The sequence below is a fragment of the Ursus americanus genome, chromosome 10 (genome assembly GCF_024610735.1).
Source record: "Ursus americanus isolate L20-20 chromosome 10, mUrsAme1.1.p, whole genome shotgun sequence".
NCBI classification, from domain to species: domain Eukaryota; kingdom Metazoa; phylum Chordata; class Mammalia; order Carnivora; family Ursidae; genus Ursus; species Ursus americanus.
Window position 1 is genome coordinate 62382384 of NC_142136.1, and position 16134 is coordinate 62398517.

The 16134-nt window shown below is 38.1% G+C and overlaps 1 protein-coding gene across 4 annotated transcripts in view; it reads left to right on the plus strand.

The window, feature by feature from the left end:
- Positions 1-16134, plus strand: part of TRPC4 (transient receptor potential cation channel subfamily C member 4) — a 192805-nt gene that overhangs the window by 135906 nt on the left and 40765 nt on the right. For 3 of the 4 annotated variants that reach the window (XM_087865171.1, XM_045796917.2, XM_045796918.2), the window contains exon 4: positions 3021-3357. In XM_087865171.1, the coding sequence (XP_087721297.1) occupies positions 3021-3357 (337 nt within the window). Of the gene's footprint in view, positions 1-3020; positions 3358-16134 lie in introns of those variants that run through there. The other variant, XM_087865172.1, reaches the window with a different exon arrangement.

Genomic DNA, 16134 nt, shown 5'->3' on the forward strand with positions numbered 1-16134 from the left:
CATACTTAGCCCCTTACAGTGTTTCTTCAATTTGCGAGGATTTATGAGATATTACAGCAACTGCTTGTTAGACTTCGCATTTTCTGTAAGTCTAACTCCCTTTTATTAAGGCCTTTCACCTGTGCTAAATTCTTATAGTATAAGGAATGTTTTAAATGAAAAACTAGAAAGAGGATGATAGACTGATTTGTTTATAAAATGCTGTTGGGAAGGACTGTGTATGTGTGTCGGAAGGGGGACTCTTAAAAAGAACAGGGCTTATTAATGACTTTACATCCCATTACTCTGCAGATCTATCAGCAAGAACTCTATTTTGACTTTCAAATACCTGATTTTGACCAGAATAATAGGCAAGGATGGTGATAAGAAAAGCTATTCTTTGGATTATGAAATTTGATTTTATTAATTACTTATAAAGTAATAAAAATGGCCCTCATCATCTAAGTCTTAAAGAAATGCAGTTTTATTTTATCTATATCTATTTAACCCATTATCATAAATTTGATTTGATTTATTACATATTTCTTTGCCCACTATGTATTTGATAAGTAGGGTATCCAAAACAAGGTGATGAGAAACAGTTGCATGAGAAATCATTTCATGTCCAACCCATATGTTTGCACAGCTCAACTATTGAACTGCTCTTTTAGTCAATCAGCCTGTCTTTCCTTTCACTCTCAAGCCTTTGTGACAAGCAAGGCTCTTTATGAGAACTCCGGGATTTTTTGCTTGCTTACCACCAGAAGAGAGTAAGGGCAAAGTCTTGTCTAAAGGAGATCCATACAGGCTAAGACCAAAGAAGAAATATGATGTCAGCAGAACTTTCCCAAATCCCTTGCAAGAAACCAAAGCTTCTACTACAGTCAAACTGCCCATAGGGCATCCCTCAAACACTCTTTGCCAGCGTATGTTCTCTCTCTCTCACCATACCTTGCCTTTAACTGCCTTCCCCTCTCTTCTCTGCTTAAACAAATCTGCCCCTTTAGAGCCCACATCTACTGGGAAGCATTCTTGGACCAGTCTGTCTGGAAGAAATAACTCCTTCTGAATTTATATAATGCTTAGCTGTCAATCCCAGTGAGAAAGGTACTGTGCAGAAAAAAAAAAAATCCTAGACCAGTTAATCTAATATTTTATCATTTACTAGATATGTAACCTTGAGTAAATTTACTGACCTCTTATAACACACTCTATCCTCATCATTAAAAGAGAATAAGATCTATACTATATCTCTAACATGTTGTTAGGATAAAATGATGTTATGTTTGTGAAATGTTTGGTATATGGTAATTGATTATACTTAGGCAAAGTATCTATTTTATTTCCACAAAATTCAGCTATGATGATTTACATTCTGGTAATCCTAATATGCTTTCATGTACGTATTTCTTATTGCCTCAACCCAATTGAAAATATATTTGCTTTTTCTGATGATGAAAGTAGTGTTTATCATAGGAAATGTTAAAAAACAAATAACCCACTCAAAAAGTGGGCCAAAGACATGAACAGACACTTCTCCAAAGAAGACATACAAATGGCACAGACACATGAAAAAATGCTCAACATCATTAGCCATCAAGGAAATACAAATCAAAACCACAATGAGATACCACCTCACACCAATTAGAACGGCAAAAATTAACAAAGTAGGAAACAACAAATATTGGTGAGAATATGGAGAAAGGAGAACCCCCTTAATACTGTTGGTGGGAATGCAAGCTGGTACAGCCACTCTGGAAAACAGTATGGAGATTCGTCAAGATGTTAAAAATAGAGCTACCCTATGACCCAGCAATTGCACTACTAGGTATCTACCCCAAAGATACAGATGTAGTGAAAAGAAGGGGTCTATACACCCCAGTGTTCATAGCAGCAATGTCCACAATAACCAAATCTTGGAAGGAGCTGAGATGCCCTTCAACAGATGACTGGCTAAAGAAGATGTGGTTCATATATACGATGGAATGTTATTCAGCCATCAGAAAGGATGAATACCCACCATTTGCATTGATGGATGGAACTGGAGGGGATTATGCTAAGTGAAGTAAGTCAGGCAGAGAAAGGCAATTATCATATGGTTTCACTCATAGGTGGAACATAAGAAATAGCATGGAGGACATTAGGGGAAGGGAGGGAAATCTGAAGGGGGAGAGATCAAAGAGGGAGATGAACCATGAGAGACTATGGACTCCAAGAAACAAACTGAGGGTTTCAGAAGGGAGGGGTGTGGGGGGAGAGAGTAATAGGGTGATGGGTATTAAGGAGGGCAAGCGTTGTGATGTGCAGTGGGTGTTACATGTAACTAATGAATCATTGAACACCACATCAAAAACGAATGATGTGCTATACAGTGGCTGACTGAACATAAAAAAAAAAAAAAGAAGCTGTGAAAGCACCATTAAAAAAAAGAAAATGTTCAAAGTACACCCAAATATAAAAATGAAAATCTAGTATAATGTCATTACCAGAAAATAACCAGTAAGCCGAGAAATAACCACTATTAACATCTTTTCTTGTGCTATATATGTATATATATATGTGTATATATATATATCTCAGTTCTTATATATGTATGTATATGTTTGTGCCTTTGTACACAACTTTGCTCACTTATCAGTGTGTCCTATGAATATTCATGTTCTCCAGCTGTATTTTTACTTACTCAAGTACAACTGCTGGTTTCTGTCACGTCTGGCAAAGCACACAGCACTCTGCCTTGGGTAGAAAATGTTAAATACATGGGCTTTATTCACAGAATGATTTAAAGGACTTTATGATTAACTCTAATATTTTTTTATAGATTTTATTTTTTTAAAGTAATCTGTGTACCCGATGTGGGGCTCAAACTCACAACCCTGAGATCAAGAATAGCACGCTCTACCAACTGAGCCGGTCAGGCACCCAGTATAAAATTATTTAAAGCAGGACTTCTGGCTTTAAAGATAAATCTGTGGTCTTGCTGATGAACCGACGCCACCGCACGTAACACTGACTCTTCCTTTCCTTTCCTTTCTGTTTAGTTTGTCGCTCAGCCCAATTGCCAACAACTGCTTGCATCTCGCTGGTACGATGAGTTCCCAGGCTGGAGGAGACGCCACTGGGCAGTGAAGATGGTGACGTGTTTCATAATAGGACTTCTTTTTCCCGTCTTCTCTGTGTGCTACCTTATAGCTCCTAAAAGCCCACTGGGACTGTTCATCAGAAAGCCATTTATCAAGTTCATCTGCCATACAGCGTCCTATTTGACTTTTTTGTTCCTGCTGCTGCTTGCCTCTCAGCACATCGACAGGTCAGACTTGAACAGGCAAGGTCCACCACCAACCATCGTCGAGTGGATGATATTACCGTGGGTCCTGGGTAAATGTGTTACTATAGAAAATATAATAAAAACGTGTTGCTGCCATGGAATTTCATTGCCCAGAAAAGAATAGTCATTCAAGTTTCGGATGTAGGCATATTTAAAACAGGTTCCGCCCATCGTAGTGCCAAGGCCTAATCCCAAAAGCTAAATAAATACTTTGCAAGTCTTGGGGGACTTGCCCCCAGATGCAGCCTATGAAATGTAACTGTAGGTTTTAGGATTTGTGATTTCAATGACTTCATGTCCCAGGAATGATTTTCTGGGTTTTTTGTTTGTATGCTTGGCTTCTAAAGACCTTCAACATATCTCATTGGCTATATATCACTAATCGTTCTCATTTTCTTAATAGATACACCTTCTAAAAGACAAATACAAATGACTCTGCAGAATTAGTGATTCTATACTTAAAGCAAAATTCTTTAAAATCAATCCATTTTAAGTTTATCTTTGAAATATATTCCATCAAAATATAGGAAATTAAACACTAGGACATTCTCCAATCTCTCTCTGTTCTTTCCATAGAAAGAAAAATGTTTTGGGATCTGCAGCAAATCTTGGTAAGGTAGAAAACCTTAACGTAGATGGTAAAAGCCTTGTTTTCCTCTCTTGTTATTGTAGCCATAGTTAAAATTTACATTTTAATTATTCTTTCCTCTATCCTACTGTGGTTTGCTGAGAAATCCCATTTTCTCAATTTAGCCCATCATTTTAAACCTCTCTGGTATCATATCCATCTCATCATTTACTAATTAGAAAATATGTGAAAATTTCATGATTCACAGTCTCGGATGATCAGTTTGGCTTAACCGTCAAAGCTATTGGAGAGACTATAAAATGTGGAAAATGCAGGGAAAAAAAGGACTATATCTGAATCTGACATAGATACACTCTTCGATTTTAAAGACTATAAATACTCGAAGTACTAACAATAAGAAAAGTTCATAGCAAAGAGATTTGATATGTTTTACAAATGTACTGGAATAAAACACCTTCTTAAGTGACCTTTAAAGTAGAGTACATTCTGACATGCATAAAGTGCGATCTTGCTTAAAGTAGAAGAAAGGTTTAGATAACCTGTGTCCTTTTTGCATAAAATAATTATGAATTGGAGCTGATATTCAATATAAAATAACCCTGCCTATTCCCATTTAAACTAAATAACTCACATTAGGAACATTTTCTTCATGAAGTTTTCTCCATAGAAAATATCTTGGGAACAATTCTTAAAGAAGCATGTAGGACGTTAAAGCTCCCATTATGGGTAACTTATATGGAACGTCTAAAAATTCTGATATTCCAAATGAAATACAGAATATTTAATTTTGAAAAATGCTATAGACACAGTGCAGCATAAGCAGATATAGTATTTCTAGACTTTTCTTTTATGCAAGTAATGAAAATATGTAGAGTTAATTAGGAATTAGCTCAACTAATTAAGTTAATGAAAATTTCTTGCCCTTATGAAGCTTAAATCTTGCTAGAGGAACTAGATAGATAATAAACAATGAGATATGTTACGTAGTGTCAGAAAATAGTAAATAACATTAAAAAATAGAAGCTTCAAACCTTTAGTAACTTGTACAATTAAGAGTCAGTGGCTGCTTCCTACTTGCAATACTTGTAACAGAATTTTCCATGAAAGTTGGCTAGAAATTATATCCAAACCACAACTGAATGGTTAAATAAGGTACACATTTAATTGTGATAATTAAAATTTCAGCTTAGAGAAATATCTTCTAAAGGCAACATTTCCTTTAGATATCCTGACTTCAGGGAGTTAATTTATCTGGGAATTTTTAGGATAAAAAGAGATTTTCTAGAATAAAAAATATTATGAATGATACTTTTTTTAAAGATTGTTTAATTTTTTAAAAATATTTTATTTATTTATTCAACAGAGATAGAGACAGCCAGTGAGAGGGGGAACACAAGCAGGGGGAGTGGGAGAGGAAGAAGCAGGCTCCGGGCGGAGGAGCCTGATGTGGGGCTCGATCCCAGAACTCCGGGATCACGCCCTGAGCTGAAGGCAGACGCTTAACTGCGGTGCCACCCAGGCGCTCCATGAATGATACTTTTGCTTGGAGAATTTTCTGTATCAAATATATTTGTCCCAACAGTATATTATTCATCAAAGCTGATGAATCCTGAGTGCCTCCCATCTAACACTGAGTTCTAAGTGTTTTACTAGATCCATGGTTATAAGGGGATACCTGCTATTGTTATTAGACTCTTGTAGAAAACACACTGTATTTGAATACATGCTCAAGTTCTATCACCGAGAGACTCTTAAATTAACCGGTGCTCACAACCTCTCAGGATTTTCATATCCTCATCACGGATTCCTAGTGTCTTGTACTGGGGAGCAGTCATTATTAGGGCAGAGGAAACTGGTCTTTTTTGACGGGGGCTGGGAGGTGGGGAGGTGGCTAAGGACAACAGGGTGGGAATGCTATAACCTTTTACCAAAGGTGTGATATAGACAAACAGGCCAGGTCTGATTTAACAACTCTGTTAATGAGCCTTCTATCTTGTCTCATTTAATACCGCAGTCTGGCCAAGGAAGTGGTCAAACATTTCACAGTCCTCCGTTGTGAGGTTCTAGATTTATAATAACAAGACTGAACGACTCACAGAGAGGAGAGCGGCTTACAAACGTGTTCTTCATCCTGTTAATTTTCCCAGTGATAGACTGAAGCTCTATGCAGGGGCTTTTCTCAAGGGCTCGTGAACTGACTCAGATTTTCAACCCATGTCACTCTGTGAGCTACTTACAATGTAAAGAAATGCTTTTTCAGTCCTACTAAATTTGCTTGCCTTCCATTTTCAGGGAATGTTTCCCAGACCTCCAATAGCATAACTGACAAGAAATGATCACTTTTATACCTCCCATTTTTTTAATCCTTACAAAAAGACTTTTGATGTACTCATTTTATATATTCCTATCATAAATTTCAACTTTTCCTGAGTAGACAAGTTTTCTAACTGTAAAGCCTAATGTCGCAAATCGATCCCTTTATCTTCTTAAGAAGTACGTACGGTCTTGCTTTGGAATTTCTGTTCTTTCATATACTTTGCAGTGCTTCAACAAGAAGAACTGATGTGGTGTGACAGATCCAGATACTTTGTGGTTTAGTACGGTGGCAGAATAATGTGTCCCTGTTATTTTCAATATCTTTCCTGTGGAAGTTCAACATCCTGTTGACTATTTAAATTGAAGTCTATTGAGTTTTGTATCTTTAGAAAACAGTCTGCAATGACCCTTGTGTTCTTCCACGGTGGTGTCATAGATATGCTGTAACTCAGCTCTTGAGAAGCTTTTTGAATGATTTTTCCTTCAGACTTTCTTGTATTGAAGGTTATTGACCCTTCTTTCTCCCATCAAACAACTTCAAGGGATCTTATAGATGTTTGCTGTGAAGATAAACTTTAGCATATAAGCAAAGAAATCGAAAAGCCTCATGTAGGGATCAAATGTAGGATTTAGTCATCTTAAGATAAAGTCCTAACCAAAAATGAAAACTAAGTACAGATAATTCAGTTAGAACTATCTCAATAGATAGGTAGATTCTGGACAGATAGACAGCAATATACTTCTCAGACTGTTAGATCACCCATTTAAACTAGAGTAAAAAGTGAAACAATGGTTCTATCAAGCAAGCCTCTGAGCCTGATGACAGAGCTATACTTTTCAAGGGTCTGAGAAAAAGGGTCATTGGAAACACTGGATAATGGATTAAATGGAGCCTGGGGCCAGATTAGAGACCTGGTTGCTTCTATGCTCTGCTGTGCCATGACCCTGAGGCTCTTAATCTATTCAGGGTTTGATTTTTAACATAGAATACCAGGGATATGAAATGAATATTCATGTGAGAATTTCCCTTTTACATAAAATTTATATGCAAACTAAATATAGCACGTTATATTTATAATGTACAATGAGAATTTATCTAAATGATAGCAGCAGTTTTATCTCAAATAGATGTCATTTGTTTTTTGAAGGTAATATGGAGTAAAATATGAGGAAAAAACAACTTATGAATGCTAATTTTTAAGTCCTTCCCCAAAGCCAATTTTGATTTTTCTACAGAATCCATTATAATTCAACTGTAACAGTCAAATCTGTGTCATAGCTTATTCCCTGCAAAAAAAAGGTGTGCACATATGTATATGCATGTGAAATAGCAAGAGGTAGACTTACGTTATCTGCTTAGCAAAAAGAAAGTATGACATTGACAACATTTTTTTAAAAAGTAGAATGTTAAGGAAGGCTATCACATTAATAAAGCAGGAAATACTTTGTTCTCAATGAGAAGAAAAAATGTCTGCTGCAGTGACTTGATATTATGTGTGTGCCTAAGAATATGCCATAATTATGTAGTATATAAATCTATGCATGCTGAGCATGATAAGAAGGGTGAACTGAGGAAAAGATGTATCATAGGAAGAAATCTGAGCTCTGTTAAAAATAGCTTCTAGTGAATTCCTAGGCATAAACTAAGAATTGCTCATAATATCCGGATTATACATCTTGCCCATAACACGTACTTATTTGACAGTTTTTCTCTAACAAAATTGGCCACTCATTTCCATGATTTATTTGATATTTTTATCTTTTAAAGGGTTGATATTAACAAATCTGAACATTTCAATAAGGCCTGCCAAATTGCAAATGGAAAAAGAAAACTTGTGATCACATTCTCCCTTAGATAAAGACTCGTAGAGACAAGCAATTCTATATATGTATATTCTTTCCTTTTTGTGACCATTTGTACATCCTTTGACTAATAGGCATTGGTTTCAGGTACTCATACTCTCAGCCTCCCCCCCGAATTACCCATCTGCTCAGACAGCCCCCCAGAGCTATTCTTGGAATTATAAGAAACAAGTCTATAGGTTCTCCCCGCCTCTCCCTTGGCAAGGTACTCTACCACCTCAGCAAAATGGCTGCAGACACACAGAGACATCCCAATACAGCCCCAGAACATCCACCTACTAATTTAAAGAGGCATTTTAATTTTCAAGAAAACCAGACAATTGTTGTAGTATAACATATAATCATCATTTTCCTTTTTATCTGTGGGGGAAAAAGTTTAAGGTCACCTCTACTAAGACTTATCAAGATTTATCAAGACTAATGCAGTAAAATTTCAAAGGATGAAATATTTATGTAGATTTAAATTGTTGGGCACATACTATTTCTGACCAAATGACTCCTTTATCAGAGAGAAGATTAGTATTTTAGGTCATGACGATACAATACATATCTGCTACCCCAAAAGTGAAATCAGCACGCTTTGAGAGAATATTTGGCAACATGATTCAGATGGGTCAAGGGAAGGGGGCAAAAGATAAGGAACTGAATGTGTTTCTTCAGCTGAACTTCATAGTAACTCCACTTCACTGAATCATAATAAATGTTGTTTATATCTCATTTCATAGAGAGGAAATAGGCTTAGAGAAATTAAATCACTTGCCCAGGATCAGGAGCTAACGAATGCTAGACACTTGATTCATACTTCAGTTGTGTAATTCCAGAGCTAGAAACTTTTTCCTCCATAAATACTGCCCCCGCAATTTGAGGAGTCAGATTTGAGGAGGCAAAAACAGCCCAAGAATTGAAGACTTCTTTGCTCATTTGTTTTGTTTCTTAATTTCCACATATGAGTAAAATCATAAGGTATTTGTCTTTTTCTGAGTAACTTTTTTGCTTAGCATTATACTCTCTAGATCCATCCATGTTGTTACAAAAGGCAAGATTTCATTTTTGATGGCTGAGTAATATTCCATCATATGCACACACGTGCACGTGCACACACACAGCACATCTTCTTTATCCATTCATCGATCCGTGGATGCTTGGGCTGTTTCCATAATATGGCTACTGCAAATAGTGCTGCCATAAACATAGGGGTACATGTAGCCTTTCGAATTAGTGTTTTCATACTCTCTGGGAAAATACCCAGTAGTGGAATTACTGGATCATATGGTAATCCTATATTTAATTTTTTGAGGAATCTCCACACTGTTTTCCACAGTGGCTACACCAGTTTGCATTCCCACCAACAGTGCACAAAGTTTCCTTTTTCTCTACATTTTTGCCAACACCTGTTATTTCTTCTGTTTTTGATTTTAGCCATTCTGACAGGTGTGAGGTGATATCTCATTGTGCTTTTGACCTGCATTTCCCTGGTGAGGAGTGATGTTAAGCATCTTTTCGTGTGTCTGTTGGCCATCTGGATGTCTTCTTCAGAGAAATGACTGTTCATGTCTCCTGCCCAAAAATTTTAACTGGATTATTTGTTTTTTGGGTGTTGAGCTGTATAAGTTCTTTATATATTTTGGATACTATCCCTTTATCAAATATCTCACTTGCAAATATCTTCTTCCATTCAACAGGTTGTCTTTAGTTTTGTTGATTGTTTCCTCTGCTGGGCAGAAGCTTTTTATTTTGATGCAGTTCCAATAGTTTATTTTTGCTTTTGTTTCCTTTGCCTCAGGAGACATATCTAGAAAGATCTTATGTTTGATGTCAGAGAAATTAATGCCTATGCTCTCTTCTAGGATTTTTATGGTTTAGGTCTCACATATAAGTCCTTAATCCATACTGTTTATTTTTGTGTATGGGGTAAGAAAGTTATCCAGTTTCATTCTTTTACATGTCTCATTGTCCCTTTAAGTCAGTGTTTCTTGAAGTGTGGTCAGCTGACTAAAATCATAATCACTGTGAATTTCTACAAAAAATTTAGATTTTGAATTCTCCCCTTGGTTGATTAGTTCAGATATTTCAGAGGCGTTTAAACATTAAATATTGAGAAACAATTCTGGAAGCAAAATGTATTCATGTAAAAGCTTTATTAAGGAGGCTCAACTCATTAAAATCTAAACACGAAATGGTTTTACTTCTGATCACTCTCTCCAAGCGCCCTACACCAAATTTCCTTTTCCTGTACATTGATGATATGTCTAGTGGATATCAAGTTCCTGAAACTTTGAGTTATTAAAAAGTAGTCCCAGTTCAGTTTAAAACTTGAGTCTTATCATCCACTTAAAACTTTCCTCTTCCTGGCAAAGGCCTGGCCCATTGCTCAGGGGACCTGGAATTGTCCATCGTTTGCTCATCCTTAAACCCCAACAGTGGAATGGAAAGAAGGACACAAACAGCCCAAGGGTGGCTGTTCCCCTTCTTGGTGGCTGCAGGGAAGAGTGGTGACAAGAAAAGTTGCAAGTCTTCATGACTTCACTGGAACCCCGGTCACAGCTCTTCCCTGTTGGTTGTGTGCCTTTCTGACTAATACAGTGTAGCCAGTGTGACAGGCCGTGACTCATGACTCTCTTGATGGCTGCATGAGTGTTCTTTAGAAGGCCCTCCACACTGCGTAGCTCTCTGGATGCACACTGCATAGTTCTCTGCCTGACATCTTCCGTCCCTCAACTCTTGTAGCCAGTAGTTGCCTCCTTTTGGGGTCCTGTGATGCTGGCAAGGACAGGAGAGCACAGTTGTGAAAGGTCAGCTTCTTCCTGTGATAAGCACTCACTCCACAGGGCATCACAAAACCTTGCCACATCTCATGACAGGGGGTCAGGCTGCTGCCAGCTACCCTACTGCCAAAACACACTGTTTGTCTATTGTCCCTGACGAGCTAGACCCAGGGAGAGACGAGCAGGCCAATTGCCTGAGCAGAAACTCCAGCAGGGATTGAGATGCCGATTTTTCCTTATAGAAATCCCCAAAATTTATGAGGGATTTTTCCCAGAGTCTTCCTCACTTGATTTAGGGAGGGGGTAGTGCTGGTGAGCTGTCACCTTCGTCTCTCGGTCTGGTATTCGTGATTAGTGCAAAAACTGGATGGCCCTGACTTCATGGCTCTCTTGCCACTTATTCCAAGTGTTCTTTCAAGATGGACCTTGGGGTTGAAGAGCCAGGTGGTTAGTTAACAGATGTGGTCCTACTGCCTCTTTATAAGCTCTACAGGGAAGGGTGTGGCTACGATTTTCTATAAGCTCTCTTCAGATTAGATAGTGGGGGCTCATCTTTATCCCTGTTTGGGGTTTAAGTATAACACTGAAACATGACAGAAGCTCCCCTTAACTCGGCACCTTTTTGGGGTCTAGCAGAATTTGAGTCTCTACTGAGTAAAATAACTACATCTAGATTCTTCTAAGCAAAAGCAAAATTTTCACTAGAAACCACTTTATTGTTCCCTGATTTGGTGGGGGTGGGGCACCTCTAGCAGGGAGGAATTCTTTTTTTTCTTTTTATCTACATTGATTTAGTGCCATAGCATAGAACTCAGTGTTCTATTAAGAGATTTCCGAGGTCAGATCCCTTGACTGGCTCTTGGGCTGCCATAACAAGCCCTTGGAGGTTGCCCGAGGTGAAAAGGGGACTCGCTTTTTGTTTGGGGTTATTTATCCTTTGTGTAAATACCGACAGCAAGAAAGAACAAGACAAGAGGGCTGTTCACACACTTCTCACCTGAAATGGGGGCTGTTAAATGTGGTGGCTGAGGTCTGCCTACCTCATCTTATCTTCACAGCCAGCTTCACATGATACGACATAATCGGACACTCAAATAGCCCTGACGAAAACTGTTACGGGAAAGGTAGGGAAAAAAATACTAAAAACTTCCAGGCATCCACAAATATCTTTCAAAGGAAGTTCTCTGACTCATTTGCACTGTGATCTTTCCTTTGCTGGTCCCCACAGTCTTGACATCCAGGCTGGTAGTTAGACCTCCACCGTGACTCTGAGAAATCATGTCATCTGTTTATAAACAGCAGAAAGCAATTTTGAAATGTTCCCATTGTGGGAACAGGACAAACATTTTGTGACAGAAGCTCCCTGAAGCTTTGTTCTCTTCAGACTAGTTACCACAAACGGTTGATCTGGATGCATATTTCAGCCAGTTAATAGCACCCTCTAGCTTTTCTAAAGGCTGGTTTCTTCAAAAATTTCAGTGAATGTCGCCAGAGCAGAGGAAACTTGGTATTTCACTAACGTGCTCATAAGAAATAGAAATCAATAGTTCTCAAACCCGTATGTGGTGACTAGAGCTCTATGAAGCGCTAGTCCATTCTGGTGCTCTAAAAACACAAGATCCCAAACCCCAGTAGCCAACCAGCACTGACTGACGGTCTTGTTTACAGCTCAGGTTAAAAAATGATGGTGCATGGGGCGCTTGGGTGGCTCAGTCGTTGAACATCTGCCTTTGGCTCAGGGTGTGATCCCAGGGTTCTGGGATCGAGCCCCACATCGGCTCCTCCATTGGGAGCCTGCTTCTTCCTCTCCCACTCCCCCTGCTTGTGTTCCCTCTCTTGCTGGCTGTCTCTCTCTCTGTCTGTGACTTACGAAGGTCAGAAGTGAAAGAATTGTTTTGTGTGATCCAGAACGTCAGATTTAATGTCTACTCTTTGAACGCCAAAGGAACTGTAATATCTCTGAATTGTGTTTACTGTTTCCCTTCTTAGAAAACCTTAGAGGTCATCTAGCCCAAGCTTCCAATGAAAGTGCCATTTTCTTGAACCCATCTAATAGCAACAGAGTCTGCTCAGATATTAAAAAACTCCAGGTTAAAATGTCTTTGTACTGAGCTCCTAACTAGTTATTTATAACTGTTTTCTCATAGTTTCTTTATTCCCTTATATGATTATCCATAAAATATTTGAAGTTACCCATTTTGGTGACTGTTAATAATTACATTTGGCTTTCCAGCTTGGGAGAAGCGAGGAGAGAGCTAACAATTTATCAGTAAAGGGAAATAAGATATAAACACTGGCTAGTTAGCAGGTATTTAAAATACATTTCATTTTATAATACACACAGATTTGAAAACAACAGAATAACGAATTCATAGAATTAGAATGCCCTTTAGAGATCAGATGGAACAGGTTTGCACCTACTTCTAGAATTTCTCTGGAGTCTGAGTGATGGAAAACATTCCAGGCTGTGCATTGGAATCTTGACCCCACAGGGTGATCCATTCCAGTTTTGGAATAGCTGATTGCCAGAGAATTCTCCCTCACAGTGGGCAAGGAGGTTTCTCTCTGTAATTTTCATATTAAAGTTCCAATTTGTGCTTTTGGGGGCAGACCAAAGGAAGTCTGTGTCCTCTGGTACTAAACAGTTTCTAATACTTCATGGAAGCTATTGTGATGACTGATTTTAGTAAAATTTGATAATCCAAACAGGAAGAAGTAATGCCCGGCTATTCATTCCGTTGGGGTAGCTGGTATGATTTGCATGATTGTTGATTCTATATATAGAATCCTGTGTATAAGCCAAACCTGTCTTCCTTTGAAATGAGGTAATGAACACTAGGACACTATTGTCTAAGGTTACAAAGCTGATTACCAGTTGAGCTAAGCCTAGCACCTCACTCACCTGATAGAGTCAAATCCTTATCTCTGGTGCAAATCCACTTGAAATGCATTTGTTCAGTTAATGATTGCAGTGCACACAGCTACTCATCTCCGGGAATTGGCGAAGTTTCAAACAAAACAAAACAAACGAGCCACATTGTGACATCTCAGAAATAAGAAAACATTGTTTAAGAGCACTGCGTAAGGAGCTTGAGATCGGCTTTCTTTCTTAACTGGTGGTGGAGCTCTAGTTACGCTGCCTCTTTTGGCCTTAGTCTTCTTGTGTGGATTGTGGTTATGTGCAGGCTTCTGAGAGTGTCCCCAGGCTCATTGGGAAAAAGCACCACACATGAGGGGAGGAGGGGGGTTCCAGCATACCTAACGCTTTTCCTCATTGGATAATATAAATTGTAAGTTTCCCACAAGCTCTAGAATCAGACAGAGCAAGGATCATATCCTACTCAGGTCTGTTACATTCCTTTCTTCAATATGGAGGCAGTGATCCTCACCTCCCCAGTTATGCCCCTATCTTATCTGAGCTCTCAAGAGAGACTTCGTTCTGAAAGAAACCTCAAAGGGGAAGCCAGGAGATAAACACCACATTCAGAACAAAGCAATGGTCTACAGCCGACTTTAAAATTCACATTATAGTTAAGAGTCTGAAGTTAGAACAGTCTCTTAACCATAGAGAACAAACATGGCTACCAGAGAGGAGGTGGGTGGGGGGATGGGTGAAACGGGTGATGGGGATTAAGGAGGGCACTTGTCGTGATGAGCACTGGGTGATGCATGGAAGTGTTGAATCACTATATTGTATACCTGAAACTAATATTACAGTATGTTAACTAGCTGGAACTTACATAAAAACTGTTAAAAAATGCACACTAAAATCAGTTCAACTGATGTCAGTCCTTACCAAGTTATTAATTTAAATCTAACTTAAAATTAAAAAAAAAAACTTTTAGAATGAAAATAAATAACCATTTCTAGTTTTCACTAAATGATGATAGACTATTAAGTCTAATTCACTTTTATTTCTTCCGAAGTTTTATGACAATTTTCAAACATCCTTGTCAGCAATATATCACAATTGAAATTTTATTATATTTACGATATATATTTATACATTTCTTTATTTTTAATCTATCCCTATTTCCTGTCACCATCAATCTCTCATCATTTTTGCTGCCTTCAAGTTGTAGCATTACTTTCTTTTTTTTTTCAGGGCACAGAGTTATAAAACATTGACAAACACACACAATCACATACTACCATCACAATCAAGATACTAGACAAGGGCTGAAAACTATGGCCCAGCAGGAAAATATGACCCTTTGACTGTTTTTGTTTTTTTTTAATTTATGTTTATTTGAAAGAGAGAGAGTGAGCTCACGCAAGCAAGGGGAGGGGCAGAGGGAGAGAAAACCCAAGCAGACTCCTCCTCAGGCTGAGCCTGAGCCCCATGCCCTGGATCCCAGGACCCTGACCGAGATCATGACCTGAACCAAAATCAAGAGTCGGATGCCTAACCAACCGACTGCGCCATCCAGGCACCACCTGACAGCTTTTATAAATAGTTTTATTGTAACACAGCCACACCCATTCATTTACTGCAAAGCCTAACTTATTTATTCTCTGGCCTTCTGCAAAATAAGCATGATAATTGTCTATTTTTATAGATGTCCTTTATCAAATCAAGAAATCACCCTTCTATTCATACTTTGCCCAAAGTTTTTATTATGAATGGATGTTGAATTTTGTCAAATGCATTTACTGCATCTATTGAGATCTCTTTTCCCCAATAGACTGTGGATGGCATAAATCACATTGATTGGTTCTTAAATGTTCAAACAGTCTAGCATTCCTGGGAAAAACAGTTATGCAACTTTATATACTGCTCTATTTATTTTACTATATTTATTGAGGATTTTGGTGCATATTCATAAAAGTTATTAGTGTGTAGTTTTCTTTGATTGTATTATTTTGTCAGACTTTTTATCAGAATAACATTTGCTTGCCTCTTGGATGTTTCTTCCCCTTGCATTTTCTAAGCTGTTTGTTGCTTGTGTTTTTAGCACTGGCATTATGTCTTCCTTAAATGTTTGGCAGAATTCACCATGAGGCGACTGGACCTGAAGTTTTCTTTGGTGGAAGGTTTTTAACTATGAATTCACAATACTTTAAATATAGGACAATTCAGGTTACCGTGTACTCTTGAGTGAGATTAGAAGTTAGTGTCTTTCAGGGAAAATGTTCAATTCATTTAAACTGTGAAATTTGTGGGTATCAAGTTGTTCATTTTATTCACGTGTTGTCTTTATAATGTCATTAAGATCTGTATTGATGCCCCTCCTTCCACTTCTGATTGATCGTGTATTTCTTCTCTCTTTTTTTCTTGACCATGCTGGCTAGAG